This window comes from Leucopleurus acutus (genome assembly GCF_964270905.1).
Source record: "Leucopleurus acutus genome assembly, chromosome: 10".
NCBI classification, from domain to species: Eukaryota; Metazoa; Chordata; class Mammalia; order Artiodactyla; family Delphinidae; genus Leucopleurus; species Leucopleurus acutus.
In genome coordinates, this window is record NC_139153.1 from 74,479,938 (window position 1) to 74,493,763 (window position 13,826).

General features: G+C 37.2%; 1 protein-coding gene across 1 annotated transcript in view; it reads right to left on the reverse strand.

Annotated features, from left to right (window-relative positions):
* Positions 1–6,270: 6,270 nt before the first annotated feature.
* Positions 6,271–13,826, reverse strand: part of SUPT3H (SPT3 homolog, SAGA and STAGA complex component) — a 423,577-nt gene continuing 416,021 nt past the window's right edge. The window contains exon 12 of the mRNA XM_082847752.1: positions 6,271–6,359. Coding sequence (XP_082703878.1) covers positions 6,318–6,359 — 42 coding nt within the window. The 3' untranslated portion in view covers positions 6,271–6,317. The remainder of the gene's footprint in view (positions 6,360–13,826) is intronic.

Sequence of the window (13,826 nt, forward strand, 5' to 3'; positions counted from 1 at the left end):
AGCAAACATCTAAAAGGGACATCTGTATAAAGTCGCAAGGGGTTGCCATACGTACTTCTCTATCTGCCACTGCAAACACATGTACACAAGTTGGGGATTACTTTATAACATGAGATAAATACCTTGTATGAAAGCATAAAATAGTAGCCTATGTAATAAGAGCCTTCTGGAGAAGTCTGGTCTCCACAAAGGAGAGGCTTTGTACACATGGATTTTTGAGGAAGTTTTTCTCATAAGTTGTACAGGGATTCTCAGTATGTGCATTGATCATATGTATTTATCTTAAGGTTTAAGATATTACAGAGGACTTGGCATCATTCTATATAATTATAGTCTATTATACATTACATGATATTCTATTATATACATAATACTTGGCCTTAGGGAAGGAATGTTAAGTTAAAATGAAATTTTCTTGTAATCAAGTTTTTTTAGTAGAGAAGTGCTTCTAGGTTCAGGGCAGCAATTCTCTTTAATATGTTATCAGAACTCTTTAGTACAATCTGTGCTGCACAACTGTGGTTAAGAGCACGAGCTCTGGGGTCAAAGTGCTGGGTACAAATGCTAGCGCCATCTTGGGCACTTCTGCATAAGGCAGTGAAGCTTCTGTTCTTAAATTTGCGTTCTATCACCTCTGGGCAACAGGGAGAATGACCATGCATGTCTCATAGTGGGGCTGTGAGGATTTAATGAGATAGCCACACAAAGTGCTTAGTATAAAGGGTGGCACACGGTGTCCTACAATTATTATGTAAAACTTATTATTAAAATACTGATACAATAAATCATCATTTTTGATAGCAAGTAAATTGTTACTTAAACAGTTATAAGTTAGTTATATTATATAAGTAATCCTCTTGTATAATATATAAGTATATTATATAAGTAATCCTCTTGTATAATATATAAGTATATTATATAAGCAATCCTCTTGTATAATATATAAGTATATTATATAAGCAATCCTCTTGTATAATATATAAGTATATTATATAAGTAATCCTCTTGCTTCTTGATTTTTCCTATACCTTTTTCTATTTTTATCTTCCTTTGAATAAAAGGGAACAGTGAATGAGTGGTGGTGATGAGCAGAAAAAGGAACATGAATATAATACTGTATACAGAGTTACAGTGGTTTCCAACAATGAAATACTGTATCTGGGTTTCTCATGACTTTGTAGGAATTGATTGTTTTAAAATATGCTTCAATTGCCAAAATTCCCATGACTTATGACAGGCTGAATATTTGATATTTTCTTCCAGAAGACAAATGTAAGTCTCTTTCTTTGTTTCTTCTTCTTCTTCTTCTTCTTTTTCTAAAGTGCTATAGTATCACTATCCTAGTCACGACACTAGAAACTTACTTTAAGAGATATGACTTTTTAATATTTGAGTTTTTAAAGGCATCTGGCCCTTATTTAACCATCACATTTACATCCAATTTCTGCAGGCATGGTTTTGCTGTTTAAGCTTGGCTTGATGCCCTCTGCAGAGAGCCTTTGCTTTAATGAACACGACCCCACTGAAACTGCTGGAGTCCCCTGGTCCGCCCCCCTTCCCTGCCCCCAACCAACTGTACAAGAAGAGCACAGAAAGTTTCACCTTGCATTTCAAATAAGAAGATAAAAGTAAGAAAATAAATCGAGGGAGAATCAGCTTTATGTGGCTACCACTGCTATGACATATTCAACTTGATGCCCTTATATTATTTGCAGAAGTGTTTATGTACTATGAAATGTTCAGCCAGAGCATACAGGAGACTATAAAATATTTTATGAGATGTATACATGGTTGATGGTAGAATTTTAAATGCAACTTGGAAAGGTTCTATCTAAATTCCAGGAGGGCAGATGAGGAAATACTTTCTCTGTAGTGACTCAGTTTTACATAAGGGGTTATATGAACTGGAAAGAAATACCTGATTTGGGAACTATACAGAATTTTTTTCATAAAATTAAATTTTATAATTTATAGGCAAGTAAAATTGTTTTCTTTCAGACCAAGAATCACAAGTTATGTTTATTTGTCTTCTACGTGGTAAAAGCATTAAACGTGGATTGTTTATTATTTTATAGGAACAAAGAACATGCAGTAATAAACGAAGAATCCTCCCCGGATACAGGAAGTATATACACCATTAAAAAATATCTGTGCTTCTGATGGTTTTTAAATAACAACTCTTGGTTCTAAAACTGGAACATTATTTTTGAATCTCAACTATTGCAATATGTGAAGGCAGAAGGTTAATGACATATCCTCAAAATGGCATGTTTAGAAAGTTGCATTTCCAAATTCAGGTGAAGGGGGAAATATATTTCTGTTTCCTTTATCCTCAAGTCTATAAGGCAGTGCCAATTTCCCATAAGAGAAGTTATTTATTTACTTATTTATTTTCAAATTCCATCTCCCAAACACAGGCCTACGGAAATAGAAACTATTTTGTGCATTCACATTTGACTTACAATTAAGCCTGACTTTTTATTTTTGTTTTGTTTATTTATTTAAAATTTTAATTTTATATTGAAGTATAGTTGATTTACAATGTTGTGTTAGTTTCAGGTGTACAGCAAAGTGATTTAGTTATACCTACACATATACCTATTCTCTTTCAGATTCTTTTCCCATATAGGTTATCACAGAGTATTGGGTAGAGTTTCCTGTGCTATGCAGTAGGTCCTTGTTGATTTTATATACAGTAATGTGTGTATGTTAATCCCATCCTCCTAATTTACCACCCCTCCCCCACCTTTCCCCTTTGGTAACCATAAGTTTGTTTTCTAAGCCTGCGAGTCTGTTCTGTTTTGTAAATAAGTTCATTTGTATCATTTTTTAGATTCCACATATAAGTGGTATCATATAATATTGGTCTTTGACTTCACTTAGTGTGATAATCTCTAGGTCCATCCACGTTGCCTCAAATGGCATTATTTCATTGTTTTTTATGGCTGAGTAATATTCCATATATTTTTATGTGGTATATAAGTACCACATCTTCTTTATCCATTCATGTGTCGATGGACATTTAGGATGCTTCCATGTCTTGGCTATTATAAATAGTGCTGCAATGAACACTGGGGTTGCATGTATCTTTTTGAAGTATGGTTTTCTCCAGATATATGCCCTGGAGTGGGATTGCTGGATCATATGATAGCTCTACTTTTAATTTTAAAAATTTTTTTGATTTTTTTCAATTTCTGGCTGCGCTGTGCAGCTGGTGGGATCTTAGCTCCCTGACCAAGGATCAAAACTGCGCCCCCTGCATTGGCAGTGCAGAGTCTTAACCACTGGACCTCCAGGGATGTCCCTACTTTTAGTTTTTTAAGGAACCTCCATACTGTTCTCCATAGTGGTTGTACCAATTTACATTCCCACCAACAATGTAGGAGGGTTCCCTTTTCTCCATACCCCCTCTAGCATTTATTGTTCATAGGCTTTTTGATGATGGCCATTCTGACCGGTGTGAGGTGATTGTAGTTTTGATTTGCATTTCTCTAACAATTATTGATGTTGAGCATCTTTTCACTTGCTTTTTGGCCATCTGTATGCCTTCTTTGGAGAAATGTCTATTTAGATCTTCTGTCCATTTTTTGATTAGGTTATTTGGGTTTTTTTTTTATATTGAGCTGCAAGAGCTGTTTGTATATTTTGGAGATTAATCCCTTGTCAGTTGCTTTGTCTGCAAACATTTTCTCCCATTCTGTGGGTTGTATTTCTGTTTTGTTTATGGTTTCCTTTGCTGTGCAAAAGCTTTTAAGTTTAGTTAGGTCCCATTTGTTTATTTTTGTTTTTATTTTCATTGTTCTAGAATCAACATCACGAAGTCATTGGGAAGATAAATGAACTACCAAAGGTAAGGTTCCTGACACAAAGTAGGTGCTCAAAGTATGTTAATTCCTCTCTCCCCTGCTTACAGACCTCTTTTTTAAAATTGATGTATAACTGGCATATAACACATTATTTAATTAACATCACAGTCCCTCTGAAGAAGATTTTAATATAACGCTTATGCTTTAGGATGTGTCCATAATTAGAATCATTTAAAAAATAAATCTAGGTTATTGTCTAAGATAAACATGCCATAAAACCCTGACGTGTCTTGGTAATATCTAATGCAAACCTAGTATGGTGGAGTATAAGACTAGATAGACTGATAATTAGGGACCATGGTCTGGTCTCTGGTCTGTCATAGAGCATTGCTGAGTGACGTTGGTAAAGTCAGTTTCCCTCTCCAGGCCATCATTTTCCATCTGTAAAATGAGTGGTTGTTTCCAATGATCTTTAAGACCATCTTCCACTCTGACAGTTTATGATTCTACATAACAATTTAATCTTTAAAGAAATTTATTTAAGTCACATTTTCTGAAACTTTCCCTTTATAAATTTTTTTCCCCCTATACTCACTGCTTAAGGAAATTTTATTTCACTTCAAATTTAGTGTTGTGGAAAGAGTCAGAAAAAGAACCTAAGTGTAGAAAAGAAAAAAAAAAGAATTACAAATATTAATATTGAGCCATTACGGGGACATCTAGGCTGGTTCGGGACAGACATAAATGACCTTGTTTTATTCTAAATTCAGCTCACTGGCTTATGATGAAAAGTGAAAGGTTATTATATGGACTTACTGGGCAAAACCAGATTTTATAAATAATTACCTGTCAGACTGTTCAAGATAGACAAACATACGCCAGACCAACAAAAACACAGACCTGTCATATTTCTGAGAGAAATGTACGTTGAGTCTTCCTTCTCTGGGACTATAAGGAGATCAGGTAGAATAAAATGAAGGGAAGAAAGTCTAAACTCTATATTTTCTGCCTTGTGCATACTTTAAAATGTATAATGTGGGAGAGGAGGAATTTCGACGTGAAAAATCGGCTCCTGAAAATTTTACACATCTATCAGCCTGGCATAGAAACCAAATACAATAAATGCCGTCGTTTTACAAGTTAGGATGTTTACTGCAAGCTTGTAATTTTCCATGATTAGGGATGCCAAGAAAAATAAGAATGATGATAAAAAGAAAAGTTTAATCATACATTTCACCAAGCGCAGATGGAACATCAAAACCCTTTGGCAATTTTTTGATATTATATATCTGCGTGTTTTTGTTCTTGACATGAAGATTTTTTCCAGAAGGACTAACATAGAACAGGTAAGTGATAGTTAACAAATGTGAAAATATGGCACAATCACGCTAACTGAGCCTCACTACGATTTGGTCACAGGAGGAAAATCTTGCATGCTTCTCATTTCTGTTTTTATTAATTCTTTACAAAGGCTATCTCAGTGTGTGTAGAAACCATGATAAAAGTAAAATTATACAGAACTCCTAAAGAATTAAAGAAACAACTTCCTCCTTTGCAATTCAAGTTCAATCAAGAACTGTATATAACTGCTATATTTTGGTTCGCTTCGTTACAGTTCCTCGTTTACTGGAGAAAGTACAGATGCCAGAAGGATAACTCAGCTGCTACCAGCAAGAAACTGCCCAGCCCACATTTCAGTCTAGGTGTTAGTGCTTTGGAGGGAGAAAGCAGATCACTTGGCTCCCCATCCATTGATTCTAACCGCTTTGCTTCTAAATGGGTACAGCGTGTGTGTGAGGGCTGGGCCTGGGGATCGGAGGGACAGGGGAAGGAGAAAAATGAAGATGGGGAAGGGGGCCTACGAGGGGAAAAACACACGATAGGTAGATACTCAGGAAGTTGGGAAGAGGCCATGAAAATGACATATACTACACATGGGGTGAAGGGAAGAGAAGATGGGAACAGACAGTTCATCAGGCCAATTAGGTCTTTGATTAGTGTGAGTTTATAAGATGGACATTTGTCTGTAAAATACATGTAGATCTAGACATCAAATGTCAGAAGGTAGAGTTGGTGGGACAGTCCAAGGGGAAAACTGACTGTTCTTTTAATTTTGTTTCCTTTGTCCTAAACCTGGATTACAAAATGCATCAAATAAAACATAGACTAAACACTGAGAAAAAAAAAGTCACTGCTTTTAAGTTATGTGAGCTGAGAGCAGTAAATCTATTCCAAATTAAAATCTCAAAACTGTGTGATGTGCATTCTTGTCCACCTACACACCATCCCAAACATCCTGCCATTAATTGGCTAAATGGCCCATCTAGTAAACAAGACTAAGCGTTGAGGGGGCTGGAAAAGGGCTGGAGTCAGCCAGTTGATAGTCACAACAAACCAACCCACTCCCAAGGATGCGGAGAAGGTAAACTTGTCTTTTATTTTGCCCAAGGAGGGGAACAGAAATCACCTTAATATAACACTGCCTTTCCTGTTGTCTCAGTCACAGTCACATCAGCAGGCCAGAAAAGCCATCCCATTCCTGCGGTAGGCACTCTGTCAAAGAAAAAGAAATCTGCAGTGAATTATCACATGAAGTCAAACCAGGAAAGGAAGCAAAAGAGCAAACAGAACTTTCTTCCTGTTTTGTAGACTCTGCTGGCTGCAATCTAATAGGGTGCTTAATCTGAACATTTCTGGTGGCAAAGCTCTAGCAGCCACTTTGTTAAAAAGTCAGTGTGGTTAACAAGTGGTTAGTGATTCTATTTTGGGGGAGTGGGAGATACCTAAAATAAGACATCCCATTTTGTTAATTGATTGGGCTTGGTTAGGCCAGAGACATGTTGTGTTGAATCTGTTTGTCCTTTATAAACATGTGCTCTCTATTGGACATGCCCAAGAATCACTTCTAACTAAGTCTCTTAATAGTCTGTAAATTACTGACTCATTATATCCTTCCCAGGCCTAATTTACAGTCTCAGCGAAAAGCTATGGGAACAGATACTAACAGAGCCCCCCCCCCCCAAATATGGTGATCTCTAAGCAGTTCTGTACATTATAGACATTACAGAAAACCTGAATCTTACATAATTTTATATACATTCATGTACATATAGATGTATAAATGGATATTCATGATGGGATAAAAATACTTCCATAAAAGAAAAATGGGAAAATAGATACTAATGGCAATAATGCAATATATTCCAGTAAAGAAAGTAAAATGGCGTGATTTCTCACCCCAAGAGATATAGTCTGCATTTCAGAGTCGGAAGAGTTGGGCCATACAGGGCCTCTGTGACTCGTTCTGATTCTCACAATGAGACCCAGAGTGAAGCAGAATTAAAATCCGGGATTTAGGAATAAAATACCCTTTTCACCACCATAGTTGTCATTATTTAAACTAGGAACAGCAACGTTCAGAGGATTCATAACCCTCAATTAAATGGAATTTTTCTATAATCTGTGTTCAGAAAAATGGAAAAAATGACAAAATCTCATATCAGGGATCTTTTTTCCTTTAAGCTAGTAACTCTGGGCTGTTCTGGAGTCTAAACTTTCGGTCCAATAAATTTACCTTCAGTAGCCATATTATAGGAAATACAGAATAAGCTTTTATGGTTAAGATAATGTTATGAAGGTGCTGAGAGTTTTATTCTAAAAACATGATTATTTTTAATTATACAAAAAAAAAAAAAAAAAAAAGGAAAGTGGACCCAAGCTTTTTAGAAAGACTTCTACCACTATGAGGTGAAACAAAAATGGTTTTCCAGATAACTTTCTGTTAATCATAAAATTCAATTAACTTCAAAACCCTTCCCTTCAAATCTCCTGCTTACACAGGATTTACTATGGTTGTCAGGCTTTGGCGCCCTGGCTGAAATTTCATCGGTGGGTTATGCTGTTACACAGTTCACTCCAGATCAGCATAGCAAGGATGAGAAAACAGTGGCAGATTCCAAGTTTCCTTTCTCAGGGATCTCTGGGAGCTCCACCTCACCATTGGACTCTTTGTGCCACAGGGCACTTTCAGATTGAAGCAAACATTCTAACAAAGGCTAGAAAATTCCAGCTCTAGCTCCTAAGATCGTGCACCGGAGAACAGTGGTTAAGTGAGCTCCTTGGAGAGCCACAAATAAGTCGCAGGAACGGATAAGGTGTCTTCCCACAACTACAGGCAGGGGAGCCTCAGGCCTTGAAACAGCCCCTTCCACCACAGCCGCCTTCGAGAGGCTCACGCCAAAGTAATACTTTCAGCTTCTTAACCTTGATATTTTACAGTTTACAACCACAGTGACAACCTTTAACATAACATAATATTGAAAGCACAGGATGGTTTACATGGAGATAAATGGACCTAGGAATAAAGCTGGGTTCCTCTTAAAGGTAAATGGCTGAGGTGAGCCTTCCTTGAAACAGCACTCTTGGCTCGGGAGAAGACTGAGTCCTGGCTGAACTCACCTGAGAAATTACCACATTAAATCTTTCCAGGGTGGGCGATATGAAATGGTTTGCTCCAGTATTGAAAAGGTCACTTTTCAAAAATCTAGTCACCTTCACAGGTAACTGATTACCATTGTTTGCAAACAAGTAAAAGACGACGGGCTTATTTAATAACATAGACACTCAAGTAGCCAAGTTTAATGAGAAAACCAAAGTTTAGAGCTGACCCAGATTTCTGGAATAAGTTCTTCTAATTCTAAAGTAAAGAAGAAACAAACGAGCATGTGTAATTAGTGAAGAGCAATTTCAGCAAACCAATCCCCTAGGGTCCTCCACCCTGAGTCACTGCTTTTTCCTTTTTATGTATAAAGGATGTATGTTGTCTGTCTGTGTAGGGTAATTATGGGAATGTCCCAAATTTGGCATCCCTTCCAGAGTAAGCAACTTGAAAGGAAGATGGATGAAGACAACTCATCTTTGTGTCAACTGTGACTTTCTCTCTATTTGTGTTGCGAATGCTGAAACTAAATTTAAACATTGCTTGGTGTGAGGGCCTTCCAGAGGCCACGTTCTCATGAAACATTCTGTATCCAACTCACTCTCTACTGTCAGAGCCTATGAACGATTCACAGACACCCCTAGTTAGTAAAACCCAGACCTTGACCAGCAAAAGCCAGGACCTCCCCAACTACTGAAAAGTATAAATTAATCGATAACACAGACCTCGCCCCCCCAAAACCAGCTCTTACTGCTATATACCACTTGAGCTTTACTTCTTACATAATAGAGCTCTGTTCTCAACTACTGTTGGCTCCTATGTAAATGCATTGAACAGCTCAGATATTTTAGCATCTCCCAAAGTTACCAGCAAAGATGATATATATATATATTTTAAAGGACCAATTGTAGTTCTTAGGCTTTTTTTTTAATTGAGTATCAAGCTAGCTCCCCATTTTTGACATTCTTTTATTCATTCAGTTCCAAATTATGACCTTTTACTGGAATCTCAATCTACCTGGATAAACAGACATAGATTCTACTTGCTGCACTGGGCACTGGTGGGGAAATTAACTAATTAAGGGTGTACTTTAAAAATATGGCTTAAAAAAAACCATATGGACAATGAACAAGCTAGAGAAAACATTTAAATCCCAAACTGGTTTACTTCTGCTTTTTTATGGTGCATCATAAATTACACATTTTAAGGAATGCAAATTAATATTAAAAAGCAAAAGGTTAATATTTATCTTAAGCAAAAGATAAATATGCTATAAAACATATCCTGCAGTTTGAATATAATTACATATGTGTGTTATTTATGCCATTAGCCTAATTAGTAAGGCTTTAATTATAGATAAAACCATGCCCCTCAGTTCAGACCTGTATTTTATTCTTACTACCACATTTCCTGATTAATTTTGGCATCACTGAGGCTGAGCTGTTAGGACCAGAGTGAAGACTTTGACCCACCATCCCCAGGATGTGCTGTTGCTGCACCCTGAGCTCAAGCCACTACTGTACCCTGTCACCCCCCAGCTTGTGCCACTGCTGTTCTCCCCACCCTGGGGCCCAAATCACTGTGGTAAGCCCCAAGAACTCAGACCCTGGGTCCTTGGAAGATATGCACATGCCTGCACCTCAGACACTGGCACTACCATCACTGCAAGTGCACCTGTGCCGCAGGACCAAGGTAGTTCCACACGTGCCTGATCCTAGAACCCCGGCTCCACTGCCACTGAGTGCCAGCTCACTAAACCTTGTACCAAAATGGATCCCCTTGGCTAGAACTTCCTTTCACAGGCAAAAAAGAAAGACCCCAGCAGCAGCCTCTGCCATCGGGGACCCCAACAGCCCTAGGTATTACTGCCACTTGCAGGACCTCTGCAGTCTGGGCCCCTGCAGTCTTTGCCCAAGTTGACCTCAGCTGATGGAGCTGCACAGAGATTATGCCACTGTGCTTTCCCCAGAATCAGAGCTGCTGAACCCCATCCTGCCAGAGCCCTCACAGATACCTTCAGGTGAAAGTCCTTCCCCTCCAGAGTCAGTCTGAAAAGGCTGGAAGAGTTGACTGCTCCCTCAAATGTGCAAAGCTACTGGGAACGTGGAAAAGCAAGGAAACATATCACCACCAAAGGAACTCAATAATTTTCCAGTAACTAACCATAAAGAAATGGATATCTGTGAGTTACCTGAAAAAGAATTCAAAATAATTATTTTAAGAAAGCACAGTGAGATTAAGAGAACTGACAGACAACTCAATGAACTCAAGAAAACAATGCATGAACAAAATGAGGAATTCAACAAAAAGACAGAAGTCATAAAAAAGAACTAAACAAAAATTTTGGAACTAAAATGCAAGAGAGTTTCAAAAACAGAATCAAGCAGAAGAAAGAATGTGCAAACTTGAAGACAGATTTCTTGATATTATCCATTAAGAGGAGAAAAGAAATAAGAATGAAAAAAGGGTGAAAAAAGTCTGTGTAAAATTAGGGGACACCATTAAGTGAAATAATGCAGTCAGCCCTCTGTATCTACTGATTCCACACCTGCAGATTCAACCAACCAAAAATACTTGGAAAAAAAATTCCAGAAAGTTCCAAAAAGCAAAACTTGAATTTGCTGTGAGCTGGCAACTATTTACATAGCATTTACATTGTATTTACAACTATTTGCATAGCACTTACATTGATTTAGTTATTATATGTAAACTAGAGATGATTTAAAATATATATGGGAGGATTTACAGAGGTCACATGCAAAAACTATGTCATTTTATATAAGAGACTTGAACATCTGCAAATTTTGATATCCATGGCGGGTCCTGGAACTAATCCCCCACAGATACTGAGGGATGACTGTATTTGATTTATGGGAGTCCTAGAAGTAGAAGAGCGAGAAAGGGTCAGAAAACTCATGTGAAGAAATAAGTTCTGATATCTGGGGAGAGATGTGACCATCCAGAAACATGAAGCTCAGAAATTCCCATACAGATTTAGCCCAAAGAGCTATTCGCTGAGACATATTATAGTCAAACTCTTAAAAATCACTGACAAAAAGAGAATTTTGAAAGCAGCAAGAGTTTAAAAAGAGTCATCACATACAAGCAAACCCAGATAAGGTTATCAGCAGATTTCTCAGAAGAAACCTTGCCGGCCAGGAGAGAAAGGGATGATATACTCAAAGTGTTCAAAGAAAAAAACCTGCCAATCAAGAACACTTTACCCAGGAAAGTAGTTCCTGTGTAGAGATAAAGACTTTCCCAGACAAACAGAAGCTGAGGGAATTTATCACCACTAGACCTGCCTTACAAGAAATGCTAACTGGAGTTCTTCAAGATGAAACAAAAGGATACAGCAAAAGCCGTTCTAAGAGGCAAGTTTATAGTGATAAATGCCTACATTAAGAAAAAACGAAGATTTTACGCACCTATGGGCACCTAACCTATGACAAAGGAGGCAAGAATATACAATGGTGAAAAGACAGTCTCTTCAATAAGTGGTGCTGGGAAAACTGGACAGCTACACCTAAAAGAATGAAATTAGAAGACTCCGTAACACCATACACAAAAATAAACTCAAAATGGATTAAAGACCTAATTGTAAGGCTGGACACTATAAAACTCTTAGAGGAAAACATAGGCAGAACACTCTGTGACATACATCACAGCAAGATCCTTTTTGATCCACCTCTTAGAGTAATGAAAATAAAAAGAAAAATAAACAAATGGGACCTAATTAAACTTAAAAGCTTTTGCACAGCAAAGGAAACCATGAACAAAACAAAAAGACAACCCTCAGAATGGGAGAAAATATTTGCAAATGGAACAACTGACAAGGGATTAATCTCCAAAATATACAAAACAGCTCATGCAGCTCAATATAAAGAAAACCCCAAACAATCCGATCAAAAAATGGGCGGAAGATCTAAATAGACATTTCTCCAAAGAAGACATGCACACAGCCGAAAAGCACATGAAAAGATGCTCAACATCAATAATTATTAGAGAAATGCAAAATAAAACTACAATGTGGTATCACCTCACACTGGTCAGAATAACCATCACCAAAAAAATCTATAAACAATAAATGCTGGAGAGGGTGTGGAGAAAAGGGAACCCTCCTACACTGTTGGTAGGAATGTAAATTGGTACAGCCACTATGGAGAACAGTATGAAGGTTCCTTAAAAAACTAAAAATAGAATTACCATATGATCCAGCAATCCTGCTCCTGGGCATATACCCTGAGAAAACCATGATTCAAAAAGATACATGCACCCCAGTGTTCACTGCAGCACTATTTACAATAGCCAGGACATGGAAGCAGCCTAAATGTCCATCAACAGAGGAATGGATAAAGAGGATGTGGCACATATATAGAATGGAAGATTGCTCAGCCAGAAAAAAGAAGAAAATAATGCCATTTGCAGCAACATGGATGGACCTAGCGATTATATACTGAGTGAAGTAAGTCAGACACAGAAAGACAAATACCATATGATATCGCTTATATGTGGAATCTAAAAGAAAAGGGTACAAATGAACTTATTTACAAAACAGAAATAGAGTCATGGATGTAGAAAACAAACTTATGGTTACCAGGGGATAAGCAGAGGGAGGGATAGATTGGGAGACTGGGACTGGCGTATACACACACATATACACACTACTACTAAAATAGATAACTAATAAGAACATGCTGTCTAGCACAGGTAACACTCAATACTCTGTAATGACCTATATGGGAAAAGAATCTTAAAACAAAAAGAGTGGATATATGTATATGTATAACTGAACCACTTTGCTGTACACCTGAAACTAACACCACATTGTAAATCAACTATACGCCAATAAAAATTTTTTTAAAAACGGAAGATTTTAAATAAACCAAACCTTATGTATTATATAACCTTATATATTTCAATTATCCCTCAATAAAGCTGGAAAAAAAGGGGGAAAATTTCATTATAGCAGGCCTCAAATTCACTTACAAATACTTCATTCCTCAAAGGCCTAAGACAGAAGATTTTGGTTCTGTTGTCTGAATTCCTATAAATTTGCAGAATTGGATTTTAGCAACTCTTTATTTAGAGTTCCAGCTTGGTGCTTGGTGGTGCTTGCTTGCACTAGCACTTGTGCTTGGAGGTGCAAAGGACACAAGGATAAGTAACACAGTCCCTGCAGTCACTAAAGCTTCCAATTTAATGCTAATGGTTTAACCACCACAAGTAAAATGCATTGAGAGGTCATTTTCAAGGGTGGGAAAGAGAAAAAATAAGACAGCCTTTTTGTTTTCTCTTTTCCTTTTAATCATAATATTTAATTTCGAATAACATTTAAAAGGGCATGAGATTGTATATTTCTTAAAGCAGGGGGGCAAATATTAAAAAATACTACAATTTTAAAAAAATGGTTTATGAAGTACAATACTTTCATGTCCATATCTAATTTAGCCTTACCACGACTAGCAAAAAAAAAAAAAAGGTCTTGTTATTCTCCTTTTTAAAGTGACATGTCTAGTGGGTGATGAGTAGATTTATGATTCAAAACCCAGGGCCGGTACTCTTTTTATTATACCACACTG